A 23,536-nucleotide genomic window follows, 5' to 3' on the forward strand; every position below is an offset into this window, starting at 1 on the left:
AAGACCAGGGTTCTCGTTAAAAGAAAACCTCATTCTCTAATATCCAAAGCAATAGAGACATTCATTTTCGCAGAACAGATCTGCCCCTGTCCACTGCTATAAAACCTCAGTGGGGAATTTTGACATCTGTTTAGTAGAAAAAAAAAGAGGAAGTCAAGAGTCCTGTGGGTGAAGGCAGATGAGAAGACTGATTTTCTACCTGGCCACAGCATTTGTTTTATCTCAAAACAACTCTCATAATTTTGAGACTAACGTCTCAACTTTCTGTTCCCCTTAAATCATTCTAAGCTATCAGTGCTTTTTGAACCCTGGGAGGACAGAGGATTGCTGACATTTGAAATAGTCCATGCACTTCATTCCAGAGGTACCACCCACCACCAACTTTCGGCTCCACAGTTGCCAAAGTTGTGCCTTCAATGATTGTCTCTGATAAGGCAGAGCTGGTGATTTCAGACTTCTCTCCAGAGCACTTGAAGCCTAGTGCTGTTAGAATTCATTCTTCCCAGGTCGAAATCTTTCCAGCCCATTCAATTATGCTTCGTGTCCCAGTCCAGGGCCCCATAAGCACCCTGGCTTCTGGGTCAGGCAGTTTTCATAACCGCCTCAAATCATCGCTCCAAAAATAATAAATCGTGTGCATTTTCGGCACACACTAGCTACCAGACCCCTCCTTCACATAGGGGAGGAACAGAGTTAAGTTATTGCATAGAGGATTCTCAGCATCAGTTTATCTCTTAGATTACAAAAGGATGAAACTGAGGATCTCAGAAAATGTCATTGTCCCAACTCACCGCTTCACAGAGTACCAGGACTTGTTAATTCTGACTGACAGGGTCACACTCAAACCCAGATTTTTGAATTCCAAACTTGGGGCAATTTTGAGGTACACAGCAGTTTAACACAGAAGTTGCATCGTACCCCCTCCTTCCCCCACCCCTTCCACTCCACCCTACCCTGTGGCTATGGGAGGAAAAAATGTTCTATGCACAATCCAGAGCAAGCTGACCCAGACCCTACTGGCTTAGACACTTTTTCTCAGGCTGGGTGCCTTGATTCTAAAACTTCCACAGGGCTGAACCAACAGGGACATTGTGGCCCAGTGTCTTGGAAAACGAAACTAGTCAGAACCTGTTCAGAACCCCATCTGTGAGCTCCTATCCTTCAAAACAAGCAAGTATTTACATGAGCAGCCTTTAGACCCACTGTGGGGTTCTCCCTTAAATCTGTGGGCACCCACTCTAGCGTGCACCTCTCACTGACAATAAAGCTTCCCTTCTTACTCATCTCCTCTGACTCTCACATGAATTATTTCCTGTACCCAAAAATTTCCAGGGTCCCTGGGCACCCCCAAGCCTCATCAGATTGCCAACACTAGCTCCTATATCCCAAATATTAATCTCCTCAAGAAAAATATAGAGGTGAGAATTATAAATATCTAACTCCAAGAGTGAGTTTTTCTTTTTTATTACTGTCTCCTTAAGACCCTGCATTTTCTCTGCAAAAAAAAATGTTTTTAAAGATTTATTTATTTATGCATACAGAACTGGGGTACAGGCCAGAGATGCGGTGGGTGAGAGAGGCTTCACCAGAGACAGAGTGGGGAGCAGAACAGGCAGATCTATGAAGTACACAGCTGAGAGGAGCAGCGGGAAGGTCAGGAGAGGTCTGCTGTGCCGTGTGGATCACCTCTGGGGCAGGCAGGGATCGAACTCATGTGGAAGTGGCTTTACCTTATCAGTGCTGTGCTTTAACCTGCTGCTCCACCAGGGAGGGCCTCCACAAATATTTTTGACACAATTAAAAAAAATATTGACATCCTCTGAAAGAGCACAGTCTTAGCTAGATAACTACTAGACTTACTCCCATCTCTCTGCCTTTCCTCACACAGTTCTCCAGCCCGGAGTCTCTGCCAGGTTATTTTTTTCCCAGGCCTTGTTTGACACCACCTTTTCTGGGAACCCTTCCTGACTATGCCAGAAGACACCTTACCAATCATCTCTCAGACAGTTTTAGCAGTATTATCATTCAACAGCCCTCTGTCTTCTGTCTTCCTACTATCCTCTCTACATGAAGCAACTTTCATGCCAGGCCACAGACTGTCGGTCTGACTCTAGCATTCAGGCTATGATGGTTTTCTCTTACTATATCTCAAAACTACTCTTTGTAGCTTGTATCTATAATCTTGTAATTGTTCATTGACAATGACAACTGTTACTTGTCCTTCTTCAGAAGTCTTCCCCAACCCTGACATCCCTGGCTCACAGTCTTTTCCAGTTAAGTCTGGAAACCACCCATGTGTGATTTCAAATTGTGGTGGACATTCCTCTCCAGTATTGCTTAGCCTCCTCAGAACAGAACCAGTCAGTCCAGAAATAAAACTTTGTATATATGGTTAAATGATCTTCAGGGAGATCTAGCTGGGAGACCATCTCCCAGACTATTTATTTAAGGTGGAAAGAAGTCTTTTCCACAAACGATGCTTGCAAATGGAAATCTATCTGCAAAAGAGTGAGGTTGGATCCTTAGCTGACTCAAAAAAAAAAAAAAAAAGTCATTCAAACACTAGCTTTATAAGAGCTAAAACTAGAAAACTCTTTTTAAAATAATAGTTTATTTTTACATCATTTTGTGCATTTTTTCATCTCAGTTGTAATCCCCTTCGGTTTCCCATCACCAAATCACCCATGTGCTATCACTGTAGTCCAGTGCATTTTCCTCCCTTCACTGTAAAACTAGAAAACTCTTACAAGAAAATGGTGTAAGCTTCATGACACTGGACTTGGCAATTATTTCTGGGATATAATGCCAAAGGCACAGTGACCAAAAGTAAAAATAGATAAATTGGACCACACAAACTTAATTTTGTGCACTGTTGCACACAACCAACAGAGATATGTGATAAAGAGTGGTAAAAATATTCACAGATCATTTAACTAACAAGTTGTTAGATAAATATCCACAGAATATACAGAAACAGCTCAGCAACAACAACAACAAAAAACCCAAACAACCTGACTCCAAAATGGTAAAGGACAAGAATAGACATTCCTAGAGATGACATCCAAATGGCCATCAAGCAAATAAAAAGGTGTTTAGTATATCACTAAGGAAATGCAAATAAAACTGCAATGAGATATCACTTCATACTCAACAGGATGGCTGAAATCTAAAAAAGGCAAAATAAAAGCAAAGTGTTAGTGAGGATGTGGAAAAAGTGGAGCCCTCTGCACTGGTGGGAATATAAAATGGGGTTGCTGCTATGGAAAACCATGATTCCTCAAAAAAATAAAAACAGAATTCTCATAAGATCCAGCAGCATCACTTTCCAAAGAACTGAAGCAGGGCCTTGAAAAGCTGGTTGAACACCTACATTTACCAACATTATTCACAGTTGCCAAAAAGTAGAAGCGGGGGCCCTCCCTGATGGCGCAGCGGGTTAAAGCACAGCACTGAGAAGCTAAAGCCACTTCAGCATGAGTTCCATCACTACCCACCCAGGAGGTGATCCACATGGCGCTGCAGACCTCTCCTGACACGTCAGTCCGCTGATCCCCTAAACAGTGTACTTCCTCAGTCAGCCTGTTCTGCTCCCCACTCTGTCTCTGGTGAAGCCTCTCACCGCCCCTACACTCTGGCTTGTACCCCAGCTTTGTATGCATAAATAAATAAATCTTAAACAAAGAAAAGAAAAGAAAAGGTAGACGCATTCCAGTGTCCAGAGACAGATGAGTAAGCAAAGGAATCCTATCCGTACAATGGAAAATATTCAGCCTTAATAGTGAAGAGACATCCGGCACATACAGCAAGGTTGCTGCTACAAAGAAGAACCTGGAAAACATCCTGAGTAAAATAAGTCAGAATAAAAAAGACAAACACAGACCTTCCATGAGGGACTTGGAGTAGGCAAACCCACAGGAGCAGAAAGGTGATAGTGTTACCAGGGGAGACATGAGCAGGTGTTAAATGGGTAAACAGTTTCCAGATGAAAAGTTCTGGAGATTGGATGCACAATAATGAGAACTGTACATTCAAATTGGTTAGGATGGTTGTTACCCAGACTCTCCTCCCTCTCACGTGTATATAAACTTCTTCCTCTTTTGTGCCTCCACTACAGCTCACACATCACTAGGACTTTTACCACATTTTGGTAATACTTGACTGGATAAGGGTTACTGAGCTTTGACCCCCCACTCTGGGGTGAAATAAACACTCCTCTACTTCTACAGTCTTCACCAGAGAAGAAAAGGGCTTTCAATTGAGGGTCTGTGGCAAGATGGAGTAGACACAGTAGTCCGGGTGGCACAATATGTCCCCCGGGATGATCAGTAGCAAGGTGTGTCTACCGTGGACCTTGGAGAAGTTTCACCGAAGCTGCACCTGGAGGGGCCACGGTCCTTCAGCCACTCTTTCTGAGGCTGGACCTGGGAGACCTAAAAATCTCCCCGCTTCCCTCAATACTTGCAAACTGCTCTTCCCCCATCCTGAGCCCAACATGCAGAAATGATTGGCCCCACCTCATCTGCTCCTTTGGAGGGAAGAGAAGATATTTATTCAAATTAGACTCAAGTCACAGTAGTTTAACGAATAGATGAGGGACTCCTGAACAAGGAAAGAACGTTCTGCTGCCTCCCCTATACACTCTCTCCTTATATATACTTGATGCCTAGCAAGATTTTTTTGTGTGATAATGCACTGGAACAGGCTGTCCTTCCAAGGAGACAGCTGGGAGGTTACATCTAGTTGACCTGTCTCTCCTCTCATTGGGGAGTTCCTCCAGGGCATTACCTTATTCATGTCCATATCCCCAGGGTCCACTAGTACTTGCACAGAACTGTGCTAAACAAATGGCTGAATGATTAGAGGGTGGGGTGAATCATTATAACAACCCAGAGAGTTTTACAGCAAAGCAACAAGCTGAACGAGGGCACCTCAGGGAGGATGAGGTCTGGGGAGAGTGAGAAGCAGAGAGAGCACAGAAGAAAGAGTGGTTTCTCTCACCAATATTGAACAGGCTGATTAAAAACCATGCCCCAGTTTCAGGTCCTTTGTCTCTCTGCCATAAAGGACAAAAATTATCTGGTCTCTTGGCAAATTTCAACCATAACTTCAGCTCTCTCTGAAGCAGTACCATAACACTGGTCCTGATTCCACAAGCCACATCTCTTGATTCACTTTTAAAGTGGACATTGATATAACTGGCTGATTGGACTTGATCAGGTCTGCCAACAAGATGCTTATGTATGACTATTTCATACATTCAGTTCTTTATACATGTTTCCTCTTCCAGAATCCTCCAAAGGACTCCTAATAACCGGTAACCTAAAAGTGAAAATTGAGCTTTATTTGACAACATAATGTCAATGTAATGATGCTCCTTCAAGCTCACCTGCAGAGAATTTGCAAGCTGGAAGGAAGATCAGCTCCCCACCCCCCCCCAAGGATGTTTGTGCCTGAGAGTTGCCTGGGTCACAGTGAGAGCCCCTAGCTTCTAGTCCTCCTTTCTTTTTCTCCTACTAAGTCTGGCGGGAGTCACGTGTTGGGAGGCATCAGCTCACCCTTGTCTGTGCAATTAAGGCTCCCTGTGGACAGCTCTGTATTATCTGCATTAGGAGGGGAGTAATGAGCAGGCACGAAATTTTCATAGGTGAATTTTCCTTGGAATGTTCTGGGTGATTTTCCACCTACAGCCCCATTTCCATGGTGCTGACTTGAAGGTAGTGTTCCACAAACTGAGGACCAAGGGGACAGTCTAACAGAAGCAAGACTCTGCCATCGACAGAGCTGTGCTGCTGGCGTCCTGCGTGTGGGACAAGGTGCCCAGGGCGGCTCACCGGGCTCCAAATCTTTTATGTATCATCTAATCGGCACTAACTGAACACCTACTGTGTGCCTGACAGAAGGGCTGCCCTCCCCACCCCTCAGCTGGCCCAAGGATGCTTACGAACGCCAGATCCCGGATCTGGCCTTAACTTGGGCTGCGACTCAGGGCCACGCATTTTACATTCTTCAACGCGGTGGCCTGTGACTTTAAAAGAAGGGGTAAAGAAGGGTTTTTTCAACAGATAAAGGTAATTTTGGGAACTGGAGAAGCACACACAACAAGCACAGCAACAGCAGAAGTGCTGTACCGCTCTGCGGGCTTCGCGTCCAGGGAGCACTTTCTCTCCCCGGCGGAGGCTGCCCATCGCGGGTCCAAGCGGCTCCCCCCAGCGGCCCCGAGGAGCGGGGGCAGCAGAGGCCAAGGGGGGCGCCTTTCTCTTTAAGAGCCCCACGGGCGATCCTGATTGGCTGTAGCTATGCAGGTCTTTCTTCCCCTCTCGCTCTGAGTGCTCCCTCCTCCACCGCTTTCTCCGCTCTCTTTCCACACCCTCCTCCCCCGGCTCCCCTGCGCCCCCTCCTGCCCCTCGCACTAGCCTCCTCTTCCTCGCCGCGAGTTCAGCCCCGGCAGCGGCATGGGTGGCACGCCAGCAACAGATGCCGGCCGCCAAGATCTGCATCCTTAGGCCAAACTGAACGCCGGGAGAAGAGAAGAGTGAAGGAACCCGGGAAGGCGGGGACGCGAGGTGCGGATTTCGCCCCTAAGAGGCAGAAGCCCCCGCCCCCACCGGAGAGCTCCGCGCCGGCAGAGCGCCTGCCAGCTACCGCTGCCGCGGGCGCCCACCTTGCCAGCCATGCCAGGCCCGGCGGCCGACGGGGGAAAGGTCCCCTTCCACCACGCCAAGGAGGAGGTCCGTGCGGGGGTCGAAGGCTCGGAGGGCGACGGCGGCCAGGAGAGGCCGGACGCGCGCCGGCAGCAGCAGAACATCGTCTGGAGGAACGTCGTCCTGATGAGCCTGCTGCACTTGGGGGCCGTGTACTCCTTGGTGCTCATCCCCAAAGCCCAGCCGCTCACTCTGCTCTGGGGTAAGTCCCACCCGCTGCTCTCGCGCCCCCTGCACGGTGGCGGCGCCGCGCTAGGGCGCGCGGGGTCGCTGGGCGCAGCTGGCTGCTGGCGGTGCGGAGCCGCCGCCGCCGCTCTCCCCTCGTCTCCTCCCGCGCGCTCTGCACCCGTTGGCTGACAGTTGTCCGTCCTTTGCGACGGGTAGATATTTCTGTCCAGGTATTTCCAACTTCTGCCTCCCCCGCTGTCTGCCAGAGTCGGCGCATTCGCGGGTTCCCGGGTAGAGAGCGGGAGGGACCCGAGTCCTGCGGCGCCACCGCGGTGCGCAGAGGCGCGCGAAGGGAGACCTGGCACTGGCTGAACCCGACTTCCAGGGTGGGAAGACGGCGGGCTGGTCGCTTCGTCGGTGCGGGTCCCAGGGGCGCTCTTACGTGCCGCCTGCCTGCTTCTCGGTGTCCTCCCGGCCACGGACCTTGGGGCCGAGTTAAGGACAAGGGAGTGGAGAGGTGGAGTGACCGCACAGGAAGGGTCTTGATGTTCGCTCGCGAGATGGAGGAAAACAGTTCCCTTCTTGTCCCTGCAAGGCCCCTACCCTTGACTGTCTACGTGATTTTCTACGCCCAGCGGTATTTCTATGATCCCAGAAGTTTCTCGGCGAGCAAACTGAGGCGAAGGAGAATGCTCTGCCCTCGGGCCAAAGCTTTGGGTGTGCTGGTGCGGAGTCCCCTCAGGCCCTCTCCCCCTTCTGACCATGCGGGTCTATTGCCTGTACCTGTAGCTTCCTACCACCCTCCTTCCTAGCATCCGTAAACCTCCAGACAGGGTGAGGGGAGGCCTCGCGGCAGCCTCCCCTTCCTCCTCATCCCTGGACCCCACAGGCTCAGTGCCTGCCCTGCAGGACCCTTCTGGACCTCTGGACCGCTTTACCACCTGGAAGACCCCCTCCTTGCCCCCTAACCTGTTTTTGCCTTAGTCACCCCAGAAGCAGTGATAGAAAAAAGGGGCACCCTCTTATATCCTGGGCTAAGAATTTTTTCTAGGTAATCCCAAGAAGCTCTTTCAGCGCTGTCTTCACCATCTCTAAGGAATGGGGACAGGTAAAACACAACCTACTTTTATTCCCAGAGGCGAGGAAGAAAAGACTTCTTTCCCTGAAGCTTCTTATTTGGCATAGGGCCAGCTTCAAATGCCTAGGTGGAGAATGGGGCCACTCAGGTTCCACACTTTCCCTTGAAATCCTGCAATCCCTGTTCTTGGAAGCAAACCTTTTCAGAGCTAGGATATATCTAAGGTGGGTGTGTGTCTGAGGGAGGGAACACAGTCAGGCATAGTGAGCCTGGTAGGGTCTTTGGAAATCTATGAAATCTTTAAAAGGTTTCAACCTGAATCTCTGATTGACTCTCTGCTCCTCCTATCTGCAGTCAATGCACTTCCTCAGTTCTGTGTTTTTTGCGTGCTAGTTTTTTTTTTTTTTTTGGTATGTGTCTGTTTAATTCCTTCTCTTATCTCTAAATGGTTAGACTATAAGATATTCTGCCATTTCTTCATAGACACCCCCACGCTGGCAGCCAAAGCCTTTATAGACCAGAGACTCCATGAAGCTCCTCCTCCCCATCTCAGGCCCATGACATGCCCTTGGATTTCATGCCCTACCTGCTTCCAGTGCCCTGGGGCCTTTCCTTAATGTCTGCAGTGTCAGAGAGCTCAGAGAGACATGAGTACTTAAAATATCATCTTACATGCCGGGTACTCCACAGAGACACAGGTTCCACTCCCTACAGCCACCAAACCCGGTTGTCTCTGGCACCTCACCAGGTGCAGGGTTGCCAGTTCATCTCTGCCCTTTCCAAGACTGCTCTCTGTGTGGAACATAGAATCTTTGTTTTGAAATCTTTCGAAAGCCCTTGGCCAGAAGGAGCCTCCTAGCCCCTCTAGCATTTTTTGACAAATGAACTTAACGCAAGACCTGGTTCTCTTTTGTGGGGGATATTGCCAACCCCCATCCTTGGAGCTTCCCGCAGGGCCTCCCGCCTTAGTTACTTCACAGCAACTCCATTCTGTTGTTATAGGTTGTCTCCTGACCTGTGCCATATCACCTCCATTAAAAAAGCAGGCAGTTGTGGCTATGGTGGTCTTAAGGCCCAAAATCGTGACTTAGAAATATTCCAGACAAGTGGATCTTACCTGAATAATATCTTGTGACACGGAAACATGAGAGACAGAGACCAGCCAAGATGGGTTGTGCTGATGGCTCAGCTACACAGGGCAGTGGGCCAGGGATCAGGGTTATTTTCAGTGAAAGTCCAGTGCTTTGATCCATAAATGTCCCCCAACTGGATGCATTTTTTTCACCACCCCCACCACCAGCTCTGTTTAGTGTGACGGTTGAATTCATGCCCCAGCGGGCTGCTCATCTTCTTCAGGGACCTGAGTTGTCAAGGAAATGGACTTCACCCATCCATTTCATGCAACCCCTCACCCCAGGTGAGGTTGCCCTAGAAACAAGAAGCACCTATGTAGCATACCCAGCAGAGGGGGTGTTAGATGTGCAGTGTGCGGCAGTCAGTTGTGTTGTAAAATGTCATCCATGAAAGATCCATCAGCCTCCGCCAGTGCCTGACCCCCCACCCCAACTTTTTATCACTCTCCTTGGGACCAGATCCAGTTGTTTTCTTCTCCTCCCTGTTTTCTGAGTGGGCAGACTGTCAGACTGGAATGTTCCTAGTGCCCACAGGTCCCAAGGGATGAGTTTATGAGTTTCAAGAACACAAACTGAACTCCAGTTGGAGTGAAAACTCTTTACCTGAAGTCCCGAGCTCACAGAAATAAATATTTTGGGGATTTGGGGCCAAAGGGGCTGTTAGTCCAGGCCCTTAATTTGATTAGTATTAATAGAAGAGGGGCCTGCACCTGTAAGGAGAGTCACAGCACTGAGGTAAAGTCCTGGGGTTCCTCCCCACTGGGGCTTTCCTTGACTGCCTCCAGGAGTTCTACATATGGTTTTCCAGAAACATCAGGGACTTTCCTGGCTTCTCTGGAAATGTCAACCAAGTCCTCTAAATGTTCCCGCATGGTGACATCATGGGTTCTTTGCGCACAGGACAGTACCATGTAGATCAGCAGTAATTTGCCCTGCTGACTTCTTCTATCCCACACCCAGGCAAACATGACAATGATTAAGGTGGATACAGACTTCTCTGATGCCCTTCTAAGGTGCTGGAGCATCTGGACCATCCTGAGTGGGATTCAGCCCGTAATGAGAGAGATTAGGAACTAACAAGGCAGTGTGTAGGGAGGGGGCAGGTAGAAAGGCAGGAGAGGGGTTTGCAAGATGCTGCGCCAGCACTCCAGTTCTATCCAGTTCTGAACGGTGCCCAAAGATGAGCTTTCTTTTTCCAGGCATTGGGGAGGTCTTGGTGTCTTGTTGGGTTATGCTCTTTTTCTCATCAAGCCCCTTAAGTTGTTGAGGAACCCCCAGAATATGTGGGTGTTGACCTCAGTCTTGCCTCCAGGTTTTCCAGGGCAAGCAAGGCTTAGGAGTGAACCCTGAATGTGGATCCCTGCTCACCTGCTTACTCACCAGCTACGTGGCCTGGGATGAATGAGCAGTTCTGTGGCTTAACTTTCTCACCTCTAAAATGGGTGTTTTAATACTTGCTCATGGTGTTGTGAGAAGTACATGAGGTCATATGTGTGAAGTCCTTAGCACCAGGCCTGGCCCTTGGCTGCTGTTCAGTAGCTATTATTATTGTTGTTGGTCCTGAAATTGGCTTTTTTTCTTTAGTAGAAGGGAAAAAAGGCTCTCTTGCAGCACAATAAATACTGTACTATGAAGCTGTCACAGAACTTGGCTTCTGTTACCTCTCTTGCATGGAAAAGATGGCTTTGACTTTGAAAACAAGGGTTCTTTTTCAAAGTCTCCAGAGAGAAATGGACACAAATCCCTCTTGTAATTCCTCCCTCCCTCCCTCATACCCTTCTCTTTTATTCTGTCTTTCTTCTCTTTTCTATCCCAGGGACTACTATTTTGTGAGTAAGAATGTTTTTGCTCAGTTGATAACTCATCTGATCTTTCATGTTTTTCTTTTGGGTTTTTGAACACAGCCAATTGCAAAATGCTGTAGAAGCAGGGTCAAATCACTTCTCAAAATGTTTCAGGGTTTCAGATTTGCCTTCTTATTTCCTGCTCCCCATCTCCTTGAGTCATAAAAAATCTTTAATGTTCAATTAAATCAATAAAAGATAAAAAAAAGTGAGCCCTCCTTTTAAACCCTGTAATTCTCAGCCTACTGTTGTTGCAACTCTTGCATTTAAAAATTTTTTATTTAATAGTTAATTGTTTGTTTTTTTTTTAAGATTTAAAAATTTATGCACACAGAACTGGGGTACAGGCCAGAGGTGCAGGGGCGGTGAGACAGAGCGGGGAGCAGAACAGGCAGATCGACGAAGGGCACCGCTGAGGGGAGCAGCGGGCGGTTCAGGAGAGGTCTGCCGTGCCATGTGGGTCACCTCGCGCGTGGGGATCCAACCCACCTGAAGTGGCTGCAACTCGCTTGCAGTGCTTTAACCGACTGCGCCACCAGGGAGGGCCGCAACTCTTGCATTTTTAATAAATGGGCTGCACTAAGAGCCTTCCCCAAGGCAGGAGTGTGGCTAGACCTAAGAATACAGTGTGCTTTTGCTGGCTTACTAGTTCCAACAAGTGTAAGTCGAGGTTGAGGTTAACATTATTAACTCATTTTTTCCCTAAAAGTGGTCAAGGTCACAGCAGACTGAATTGTGATCGTGAAATGAGACCAGTGCTGCAGAGTGGAAAGCAGACCACAATCCTGGCCTTGTACTTAGTTTGTCTTCAGACATGACCGTGTCCACTTGGAGAGACTGGTCTCCTGGCCTGTGGTTTGGGGACAGTGATACTGAGCTAAAGAATGTTTTAAGAATTGGGGCCTGTCTCCCTGGTGGCTCAGCGGGTTAAAGCACAGCACTGAGAAGCTAAGGCCACTTCCAATGAGTTCAATTCCCAGCTGCCCCAGAGGTGACCGCATGGCGTGGCAGACCTCTCCTGGCCCGCCCGCTGCTCCCCTCAGCAGTGTACTTCGTCGATCTGCCTGTTCTGCTCCCCACTCTGTCTCTGGTGAAGCCTCTCACCACCCCTGAGCCTCTGGCCTGTACCCCAGTTCTGTATGCACAAATAAATAAATCTTTAAAGAAAAAAAAAAAAAAGAATTGGGGCCTGTGTTAGAGGGCCTGGCAGAGAGTGGACACTCAATGGTCTGCATTCTCATTGCCTCCCGTGGTGGGGGCCTGCAGGGTAAAACCTGCACCGGCTCCCACAGCTCTGAGCGCTTGCGGCTCGAATCAAAGGCACACCCTTTTAATTCAAATATTTGAGTGTGATCTTGCAATAACATTTCCATTCTCACCTTACCTAGTTGTGTGGATTGCATACATTACAATAATTCTATGTATTGTAAAATCATAAAAATTTCTTGGAAAAGCCATTGCTAGCTTGACAAGCAGATGATAGCGTGATGGACAGCCTCACCTTTGGGTGCTGTGCTCACTAAGCTTTGACTTTGATATTGTCTGTGTCGGGCCCTGCAGTGGCCCTGTGTCTCTGCTCTCATGTGCCACGTTTCTGTGGACGTGCCACACCCTTGGGGCTCAGGGGATGGGTTTTGGAGTCAGAGAGCCTGGGTTCAACGTCAAAGCACCCCCTGTTCAGCCTCAGGCAGATAGATCCCTTGCCCTCCCTAACCACAGCGCCCCCAACTGTACAAATAAGGTTACAACAGCACAACCACATCAGATCACTGCTGGAATGAAGTGAAACCACAGGGCAAAAAACGTGGCCTGGAAGGTGACACAGAGCAAATGGTAGCCTTGTGCTGGGTCCTGCATTCCCTTAGAGCTTCACTTCCCTTGTTCCTTCAGTTTAGCTCAGAGTGGCGGAGGCTGAGACTGGTGCCAGCCAACCCCTGGTCAGAAGGCCCTGGTCGTAGGTGAAGACTGTTTAGCTCTGCTCTCACTCGCCTGGCAGTGCACGGTGGCCACGCGGCAGGTCCCAGCTGTCCTCATGAGTGCTCGTCTGCTCGTCATTTGTTTGCTCCTTGTGTGAGTGTCCCAGAGAGGGAGCCTCGCCGTGATCCGTGCAGGTGCAGTCACACAGTTCTTCCTTCACTGAGTCACTGAGTTTTTTCCATTCCAATGATTAGTCAAAAGTGGCTGCACATCTCAGTCCCTTGGAGAGCCTTTAAAATTTTGGACTCTGGGCCCTCCCTGGTGAGCAACAGGTTAGGACACAGCACTGCAAGCTAGCCGCAGCTGCTTCAGTGAGAGTTTGATCCCTGCCCAGGTGATCCACATGGTGCAGCAGACCTCTCCTGTCTTGCCTGCTGCTCCCCTCAGCAGTGTACTTCGTCATTCTGCTCCCTACTCTGTCTCTGGTGAATCTTCTCACTGCCCCTGCACCTCTGGCCTGTACCCCAATTCTGTATGCATAAATAAATGAACCTGCAAAAAAAAAATCTATCACACACACAAAATAATTTTGGATTCTTAAAACATTTCAGAATCCTGAACCCCAATGACACCTACTATCAGAGAATGTCTAAGAGTGATGTCCTGGCCATTTTTTGTTTTTAAAGTTATTCAGATGTTTCTAAAACATAGGTGAACTGAGAACCGAGCCATGCTTTAATTCCCTTGTTCAATAATATTTACTTATTAAAAAGATTTTTTTATTTTTTGCATACAAGAACTGGGGTGTAGGCCAGAGGTGTGAGGGGTCAGAGGATTCACCAACAGCAGATTGGGGAGCAGAACAGGAGGATCTACTGAAATACACTGCTGAGGGGAGCAGCAGTTGAGACAGGAGAGGTCTGCTGTGCCATGTGGGTCAGCTCTCTGGCCAGGGACTTGCTTCAGTGGCTGCTGTGGCTGCTGATTGCTGGGTTTAACCTCTTGCACTACAAGGGAGGTCCTCAGTAATATTTATAACTCACCTGTTACCTGCCAGGCACTGGTACCATCTCTGACCTCATGGCACGTAGACTCCAGCTGGAGAGAGAGGCAGAGCACATAGGTGGTAAGTGGCAAAGCAGGATTAGCTACAGGACACCAGCTTAGGGGAGTCAGGGGTCCCTCCCAGATGCTGGGAGTAGGACTGAGTCTGGCAGAGGCTGCTTTGCAGCCACAGTAACAGCACATGCAAAGCTCGGGATGAGTGTTGGCAGGTTGTTCAAGGACCAGGTGGTTCAGCTGTGGTGCAGAGTGAGTGGGGAGAGAGGGCCTGGGGGTGACCAGGGGAGGAAGAGTAGGCAGGTCAGGGACATCCAAAACACTACTTCTAGCTATCACCATTGCCTTTCCTAATTCTTTTGGAGCTGGATGTGCCAATGAGGGCTTGGGGAGAGGCTGCTCTCCAGTCACTCTGACTCTTACATACCAATGGCTTTTACTGTGATGGAATGGTCTGGAGCCCTGCAGGAGGGATGCATAAGTCTGAAGTCTTTTTGGAAAGATCCAGTTTGGAACAGGAGTAGCCCTTGCTGGGAGCAGGTGCACAATGGAGGTCAGAGCCAAGGGGGGTTTGGGAATAATGTCACTGGTGGACACTTTGTTTTACACAGTGTCTGAACTACCATTCCAGAAGGTCACTAAATTGACCCAAGGATACAACCATCCATCCTTCCCCCTCTGTTCTCTGCTCTTCTGTGCATGTCTAAAAGGTGTAAGTGGGCTTCTTCTCCCCATGTCTTCCCTTGAGCCCGAGTTTAAACAGCTGGTTCTCACTAACTCACATTTCAGGGATGATCAGGCCTGTTCCCCATCTCTGCGCATGTTGGGGAAATTGCAGAGTCTGATGCTTAGTAGGAAAGGTTGGAGGCCCCTGTGGGTCCAGCTGTCTGTGATGGGCCAGCTGTGTCAACATCATCTGGGAGCTTGTTAGAGATCAAGAATCTCAGGCCCCATCCCCGACCTAATGAATCAGTTATCTATATTTTACAAATCCAGGCGATTTGTCTGCACATAAATTTAGAGATACACCCCCTAGCCTCAAGTCTAACTGCTGGTTGGAAATTCAGGCAAGTTGAACCAGAGTGGGACTTCCGCCTTTTAATGGCCGCCCTTCCTCCCCTTCTGCCTCCTTGTAGCTTATTTTAGAACATGTCAGGATCCTGCTTCTCTTGCCAACAAAAGGCTGTTGCTAAAATCTTTCAGCCGACAGCAGCAATGTTTAATTCATGGGCTAGAAAATTAATTTTATTTTCATGAATAGAGCTGGGAAAAAATAACAGGGAGGTTCTGTGCATGGCCTTTGGGAATTCTGCTTTGTCTGTTTAACAGATGAACTGGTAAAGGTGAGGAGTCCTCAGGGGAGAGCTGCTTTCCACAAAATTAAGAAGCACATTGTAACAGAATGCTTTTAGCTGCAAATAGGACAAAGCTCATCTTCAAATGACTTAAATGATAAGGAAAATTTCTAATTTTGCTGATAAAAATCCTGAGGTAAGGTACTTCTGGGGTGACTGGAAGATGTCATCAAAAATGTTTCAGTTTTACCATCGCAGCCTTGTCAAATTTAATTATCCTCATTGCTACAACATGGCTGCCAAAGTTCCAGGCAACACATGGAATTACAGCTGTGTCCTCCAGGTCAAGAGAGAGACTGCCCTTACCTGAAGTCTCATTTTTTTGAGAGAAATTCTTTTTTGTTTATGTCACACCTGATGTTCCCTAACAGCAGTGTAGTCTTGTACCCCAAACCCTATGTTGAGCCAGTCATTGACAAGGGATTCAACCTAGTCAGGGCTGACCACTGAGCAACATGGAAGTAAAGGGATTAAGAGCCAAACAAATCCACACTCTACTTGAAGGTAGAAGAGTTCATGTGCTGGGATAGTCCTCAGGTCTCCTCAGAAGCTTCCGTTACTTCCTCTTGACCTTCCCTCTTTGGTGTCTCCTCTATTCCCTGGAAGGCCTCTGGTTTCTTTTCTTTTTTAGATAGAGGGAAGACTGGCTTACATCTTGTGTTTTAGAAGCATAGCACCACAGTCGCCCCCCCCCCCACACCTCCATGTTATTACCACACTGCTTCCACCACCAGAGCACCCTCATTTGACCATTGTAGTCTACTTGTGCACCCCAGGTTTTCTCCCCTTCTGCTCCCCACCCTGCCAAGGGCTCCGGTTTGTGTACTTTATGTCTCTGTGTTCTCCTCTGTTCCCCACCTGCTAGGCTTGTCTAAGTCCTGCTGTGTGGTCCTCACAAAGAGGATCTTCCCCTTGAGGCTCCAACCTGTTCAATGGCACTTCGGCCTCCTCACGACCCAGCTCTCAGCTTTTTCCCAACAGTGTTGGGTGAACGAATGAAGGTACACATATGTGTGAATATAGATGTTTAATCACTGTGTGATCAAAGGAAGTTGCCTTTGTCCCTCCATTTTAGAAATGTTTTCTCTTGGCTAGAGAACTCTATGTGATTTGGAGAAAAACTGAGGGGGTGGGGGGTTTTCCTTTCTCAAAGTCCTTGACATTGCATGCCCCTTGGTACCTGTGTCTCATCACCTGGGGGATCTGTAGACCTCTTTTTTGCTCAGTTTTTTGCTCTTCTGGACTTCTCTGTGCTGTGGGGCTGGGGAAGATTGCTCTGGGCACAGGAAACTGCCAGATTCCCTGCTGGAGAACTGAACTAAACAGCGATGGAAACAAGTGACGTGGAATGTGTTCTCTAACAAGGTTTTCCCTGGTGAGAATCTCCCCAGAGTGATAGTTTTCTGGGTTGGTCATTTTCTTCATGTTTCAAGTGACACAGAACCTCTGTGATGAAGTCAAGACCAAATTTCTGTCTCTTGCTTCCAATTTTAAATGTCCACTTAACCACACAGAGTTTTTGCTTATTTACACAAGCAACCTGGAATTGAAGCAGAATACTTAAGGAGGAAGGTGCTAACAATGTGATGAGGGAAATAAAGCAGTAGCTTTTTCTTGAGTATTTGTCATTATTATTATTATAATTTTTACAGTACAGGATTTCTCTCCATAGTCCTCCACCATAGTCCATTGTGCTCTGCTCTCCTCTTTCCCCTCCCCTCCCCCATCCCCTCTGTATTTTAAAGTGCAGACATGGGGAAATATGCAGATAGTGTGGAGGACTCTAGTGTAGTCATTGTGTAAAAGCCTTTGAGTCAAAATCTGCATGTGAAGTGCCTGCTTAAGGTAAGTGCTTAATCAGAGGCGCCATGGGTGATTGCTGAGTGGCTATTAGGAGCTGGTCTTACCCTACATCCCACTTAGGGGACACCAGTGTGGTAATCAAGGTTTCTGGGACTGAGAATGTTCCCTTAGGTTGCCCTTGAAATGCAGGGTGAGGGAGAAGGATTAAACTCCAATGGACTTGGAAGTGTCCAGAACATTCCCAAAGCAAAAAAACCAAGCTCAAAAGTAAGATTTAACTAAACTTTCTTCCCATGGCTCTGTTGTGTGGATATCATCATGTACTTGCAGTTTGCCTGTGTTGTTGTAGCTTTGTTCCCTGAAGAGACAATAATTTACACATGAAACCTGAGGCGTAAGTGGGCAAGGCCACCCCCCATAGCACCCTCCACCTTGTCACCAAAAGGGATTTATCAAGCAAACAATTAATTATTGATGACATGAGCTAGGCGTTGTGTAAAAACAGCCACCACCCTCCTACCTTTTATTGCCCAGAGGGAGGACTCTGACTTGACCCCAATAAAATCAGCAACTTAATATTCCCTTGGCATGGATAGAAAATGGAAAAAAACCTTTTCTTTAAAAATTTCACACATGAAATTAGAAATAAATTCCTAAAATTTAACTGTTTCATGGAATAGTTGCTTATCTACTCCTCAAATAAACATGCTCACAAACTTTGCAGATGGTGACAATGAAGCTCATCTCTATTCTCAGCCTATGACTCACTTGACTGTCCCTGAAAGCATTTGTTTTGCCATGGAGTCTCTATAAGTAAAAAGGAGATATTTATTAGCAAGTGTGAACAATGCACACATATCTCCTTCCTTCTATTCCCACCCCACACCCATTGTGCTTGCCACCATGGCTCTTTGGAAAGTGGGTGAAACATTTAACATTTTGAGTTATACTCAAATTACTCCAGGATTTTGACTCCATATGGCGCTCTGGGGGGAGTGAAGTCACCACCTTCTGAGTATAGACTGGATATGAACCTAAACTCTGCATAGCTCTCAGGAGGGTTAGACTAAGCCACAGTTATTAGAGCTAATATTCCCTCATGCATAGAGCTGAAATTCAATCAGTATCTACCTCTGGCTCTCCCAGTTGAAATAGTAGGAACCTGTACCTGCTGGCTTCTAAGAAACTCTTGCTATTCCTACCAATGTAAAAACTAAAAGGTAAACCTCTAGCCCAGTCATAGGGCTTAAATCTCTATCTGTTCTGATTGATTTTGATTGATTGGTGGTTGTCCTGTGGTCATCAGATATTTTAAATACCATCTCTGCCCGCGAGTCCTCTTGTTATCATATCATCCCTTGACCTCCAACCTCTCTGCCTTTCACTGCTCTATTCTAATTGAATGAGAACTTAAATAAAAATCAATCTACCATTCTGGCTTATGTTTCTGTCCCCAAACCATGTAAGGAAAGGCATTAAAGCTCAGTCTTAATTCTGCGGTAGTAAGTAATTCACCTGTCCAAATAAAAAATCCTTTTGTGGTAGAGGCAATGTGTGTCGAAAAGGCAATTTTTATGTTCTAGTTTATAACTGCCTTTAAGAAAGACTTCTTCCAGAAAGACTTGTTGAATTTGTCATCATAGAACGACCTTGTACTAATAAGACAGGAAAGCCAGATGTTCAGGGGTTTATAGCTTTTCCCCATCTCTTGGATTAGGTTGAAGCAAATTCCAGACACTTACACCTGCAACTGCCTAACTATTGAGTATCCGTGGGAGTAATTCTGGCTGCATCCCCTACATGGTAAACCTCAGCTGGGGGCCATCTTCCCTCTGCTAACTTCCCCAGCTGTGTGGCACAAAAAGCTTTGAGAGGCAGGTTTGTCAAGTGGAAATGGGTAAGAATGAGAAGCAGGTTAGGTGATGAGTGAGTCAGGGCCCTGACTTGTGTGGTGTGTGGAATGTCAGTATTGGGTCTTGTGAGCTGCTTGTTGAATGCACAGGCTTGGGGCTCTACCGAGCTCTGCGGAATGGGAGCTGGACTCAGGACTTGTCACCAGTGACTGAGCCCTCGTGAGTTGGTGGCTTGTGGTCCCTGGGCAGGGGCCTGGGCATAGTGCTGTGTCCTCAGCGTTACACATGGCACCACCTGCCCCTCAAGACTCAATGCCACATCACCCAAAGTCCCAGCAGCCTGAGATTCCTTAGGATTGCTCTGAAAAAAGAAGCTCAGTGGTATGGTTAGCAGGTGTCCACATACTAGTGACATTTACACATTTTTTTTCCATCACCGGGCTGTGACTGGGAGGGAGAGGGAACTTCATAAGAGTAAAATGGAAAGAGAACCCGTGACTCTTTCCACGGTGGTCCCATCCTGCCAGTGATAGGTCTTGCAGGATGCTTTGTGGGGAGTGGATAGAGCTTGTTTTGGGGAGAGGTGCTTGGATCATCCCTGGGGCCAATAGGAAAACTATTCAGAAGAAAGGGACAAAAGAAAAACCCTGCAGAAAACCTCACATAGCCCTAGGCAGGAACCTTGTGGGGTCTAATTCCATGTGGCACCATCTCCCCAGCATCAACCCCCCCACCCCCCACTCTTCCCCGCACCCACAAAAGGACCAGCCCAGCACTGAAGTTGTGTCCACTCATCATTTCACTCCCAGAAGCAGACTAGGGTGTGGGTGCGGTAAATCCACTTTATGGAGCTATGTCTGGGTCTAGTCCATTTGTTCAGTTTTAGGGTGAAGGTGAAAAGAACCTGACTTTGCAGCCCCTTTCATCTCTGGGGTCAGTGGCCTTGTGATCTTCATTTGTCAAAGAGCAGTCATGCTCCTGCTTTTCAGGTGGACAGAGCCATATTGCAGCTCTGCTGTGAGACATATTTTAGGGGCATCCTGCCCCAGGCCCTCTATTCCTGAGGTGGAAGAACCTTGTAAATGCTCTGACCCAGCAACAGCGCCAGTGGGCGGGAGGTCACCTGGCCAGCTGCAGCTGTGCAGCCTGAGGCTGGCACAGGAGGTGGTTTGTCCTGACCTGCCTGCCGTAAATGTGACCACGTGACAGGGTGCTGGCACTGGCTTGAGGTCTCCCCTACAGAGACACCCAAGCAGGCATTTCAGTTCCTCCTACTGCTGAGCGTTATGTTCTCTGAAATGGAGAACATAAAATGGAGGTTCTCCTCACCAGTCCCTTTTTCTCCAGCCAGAGCTGGTGCTTGATCTCCTCAGCCCAGTCAGCCTTCCTCAGGGGCGCCCCACTCAATCTCTGTCATTCAGTGATGTGAGTGCAAAGAGAAGGAAGTGGCAGGAAGTCTTGCAAACCCAGCGATGCCTGGAGGCTTTGTGGAGAAGAAGAAATGCAAGCCATAAAGCAAAGTGACCCCCTGGCCCTGGGCCTGGACTGTCCCAGCTATGAGGGGGCCCCCTGCTGTGAGGGGTCCATGTGAGGGAACCCGCCTCTGGAGAAGCAGTTGCCAAACTCTGGCCTCCTGGTGTTGCCAGGTGCTTCTCCAGTCTAAGGGCCAGAGGGAAGAATTTGGACTCAACATTTTGTTGATTAGCTAAAGTGCTAATCTTTCTAGTTGCCCCCTGGTCAGAGCCATTCCTAGTGGGTAGTAATTAAGTTTATGACAAAAATGTATTTTAAAGCAAAAAAGAGCTTTTCTCTAGGCACCTTTGTGATGATGCAGAATCAGCAAACTGGCACTCAGTTTCAGGAGCAGTGGGAGTACTTCTGGGGTGTGCTCCCCCACCTGCTTGCAGGCAAGCAGGGCCAGAGATTTCCTTATGCTAGTAACTTCTGTTTTCCACACATTTGTGCACATGGCCAGGTGCGGGGCAGGTGCTGGGAGTCACAGGTAAGCACACTATCATTTAAGCTCAGGAGTTGCCCACAACCTACAGGGGCAGCAACCCAGGCCAGTTTTAATTTATTCTGAGTCCCAAGACAGGGGTGTAGGGTGGGTCTGGAGAGGGGACCTTGGAACCCTTTGTCCATACCACACTAACCCTATACAGTAGTGATGGGGCCACGGTACCTGCAGATCTGAAGAATATTGACAAAACCTTGAAGACAAAGCTGTTTCATAACCAATTTAGAGGGAAAACAATCCAGTGAATTCACTTGGTGGCAGGTCTGGCCTGAACTCTCCTGTTTAGTCTACGTCTTCACATGCCTGTGTGTGATGACAAGCCTCCTAGGGTGTAACCATGATGCGAAGGCCCTCTGCTACCTTTCTAAATTCTGGGATATTCTGAATTTTGAAGCACATCTGGCCCTCAGGTTTTGATCAGGAGCTGTGGACTTTTTCTGGTAACACCCACACTTAGCAGTTGAGGAATCGGAGTGCAGGAAAGGCTCATTTGCCCAAGAACATAGAGCTTCTAAGGGGTAGGAAGGCTGGCACAAGCCCGGGGTGGGGGGGAGGCTAACTTGATTGGCGCTGACTTCTCCACAGCAGTGATTTGAGCATAGGTGGAATGTAGCTCTGGAGTGGGCATGAATTGGAAAGCATGGTCCATGGTGAGTCCCTAGGGCCCGAGAACTACCCTCTTGGTGGAGAGTTGCAGGGACTTGGGCCCATCTCTGTCGCCAGGCTCAACCATCTCGCTCTGGTGGTGCTTAGGTCCTTCTTGGTGAGAATGATTTTGGGCCTCTGTGCCTCTAAGATCTGTTGTCAAAAAACCTGTCCATTAGGTCCTTTCTCATTACTCCTTTCCCCAAGTCTTCATTATTCCCATCTCATCTCCCTGTATCACTGGCTTCTGGTTTGTAACCCCCAGGGTCTCTAGACCTTAAAAGATTCTGGAGTTTTTAGCAACAATAAATATTGGTGAAGATGTGGAGAAAAAGGAACTCTCCTTCATTGCTGGTGGGAATGCAAACTGGTCTAATCTTTATGGAAAGTTGTGTGGAGGTTCCTCAGAATACTAAAAATGGAGCTACAATATGATCCAGCAATTCCACTCCTAAAAATCTACCCAAAGGACACAAAAAATCGATTCACAAGAATACCTGCACCCTGTGTTTATTGCAGCACTATATAAATAGGAAACAACCCAAATTCCCAAAAATAGATGACTGGATCAAGAAGATGTGGTGTGTATACACAATGGAATATTATTCAGCAATGAAAAAACATACACTAATGCCATTTGCAGCAAAAGGGTGGAGCTAGAAGGGGCTAGGAGGAAAAAGTCAGGAGGAAAAAGAAAAATATTGAGTGGTTTCACTTATAGGAGGAATGTAGAGGAACCAAATAAGACACCAAAAAAAATTAATACAAAACACAACAAAAACAGGCAATTATAAACCAAAGACATCCTGTAGGGAGCGCAACAGTGAGGAATCAGAAGGGGGAAGGAAGGGGACTGTGATGATGGTGCACAGGTGAATTGGGGGAGGAAATTCTATGGGGATTACACCTGACGGGGGAGGGGGGAAGCAAGCACTGATAAAAAATGGATAATGCTATAAAATATATATAAGTAAATAAATTTAATTTAAAAATTCTGGAATTTTGTAGGCTGGAGCCAAGATGAACCTTTTGTGTATGCAGGAAATAAGTAACCAATTATGGGAAGTGATTTCAAGAACACAGATTTAAAAGGCCCACAAATTACCTTTCTCAGCGGTGCTAGAGTGAGCAGCAGGGGTTCTGGACAGGAGATGGATGCTTCAGGGGTTTCATGAGCCCCTGAAGTAGGTTTTGTATGTGTTGGCATTTTTACTCCATTGGATTCTCAGCAGAGCCTGTGACTTTAAACAGATTAAGTGCTGCAGGTCCAGAGTGAACCATGTTAAACAGCAGCATTTCTTAAACGGATCAACAGTAAATGGGAATTCATTTATATATTATCATCCATTATCCCTTAGTGTCTACAGTTAATAGAATCACTTTCATGCTTTCATAGATAGGATAATTAAAGTGTGATAGGATGAAGTGTAAATGTGGAAGCTTCTGGACTTAGTATGTCTTTATGGAGTCCCCCCAAGTGAGGACTCTTCTTAAATAAGGAGGTAATGTACAGGCAAAAAACAAGTGGTGTTTTTCATCTTTTTACTTAATTCACAATGTGACCATGCTCTCCTCATAGGGAGGAACCAGTGTGGTGGCTCTGGGAGTCTTTCCCTGCCATTGCTTCACTCTAGTCATTCAAAACACTCCAGTGATGAGTCCCAAGTATATTAGTTTTCTATTGCTGCTGTAACAAATGATCCCAAAGTTGGTGACTTACAGCATCACCATAAATTCTGTAGATCGGAAATACAACACAGGTCTCATTGGGCCAAAATCAAGGTGTCTCAGGGCTGTTGTCCTTTGAAGGGGCTCCAGAGAATCTGTTTCCTCGCCTTTCCAGTTTCTAGAAGCCACTGTATTCATTAGCTTTATGGCACCTCCTATATCCTTAAGACCAGCAATAACTGGTCAAGTTCTCATACAGCATCACCCTGATCCCTTCTGCTTCTCTTTCACTTTT

The 23,536-nt window shown here is 47.5% G+C and overlaps 1 protein-coding gene across 1 annotated transcript in view; it reads left to right on the forward strand.

Annotated features, from left to right (window-relative positions):
* The first annotated feature begins 6,334 nt into the window (after positions 1-6,334).
* Positions 6,335-23,536, forward strand: part of SCD5 (stearoyl-CoA desaturase 5) — a 159,177-nt gene continuing 141,975 nt past the window's right edge. The window contains exon 1 of the mRNA XM_004681171.2: positions 6,335-6,903. Within this exon, the coding sequence (XP_004681228.1) occupies positions 6,672-6,903 (232 nt within the window). The 5' untranslated portion in view covers positions 6,335-6,671. The remainder of the gene's footprint in view (positions 6,904-23,536) is intronic.

Source organism: Condylura cristata, unplaced genomic scaffold (genome assembly GCF_000260355.1).
Source record: "Condylura cristata isolate star-nosed mole 26May11 unplaced genomic scaffold, ConCri1.0 scaffold00012, whole genome shotgun sequence".
NCBI classification, from domain to species: Eukaryota; Metazoa; Chordata; class Mammalia; order Eulipotyphla; family Talpidae; genus Condylura; species Condylura cristata.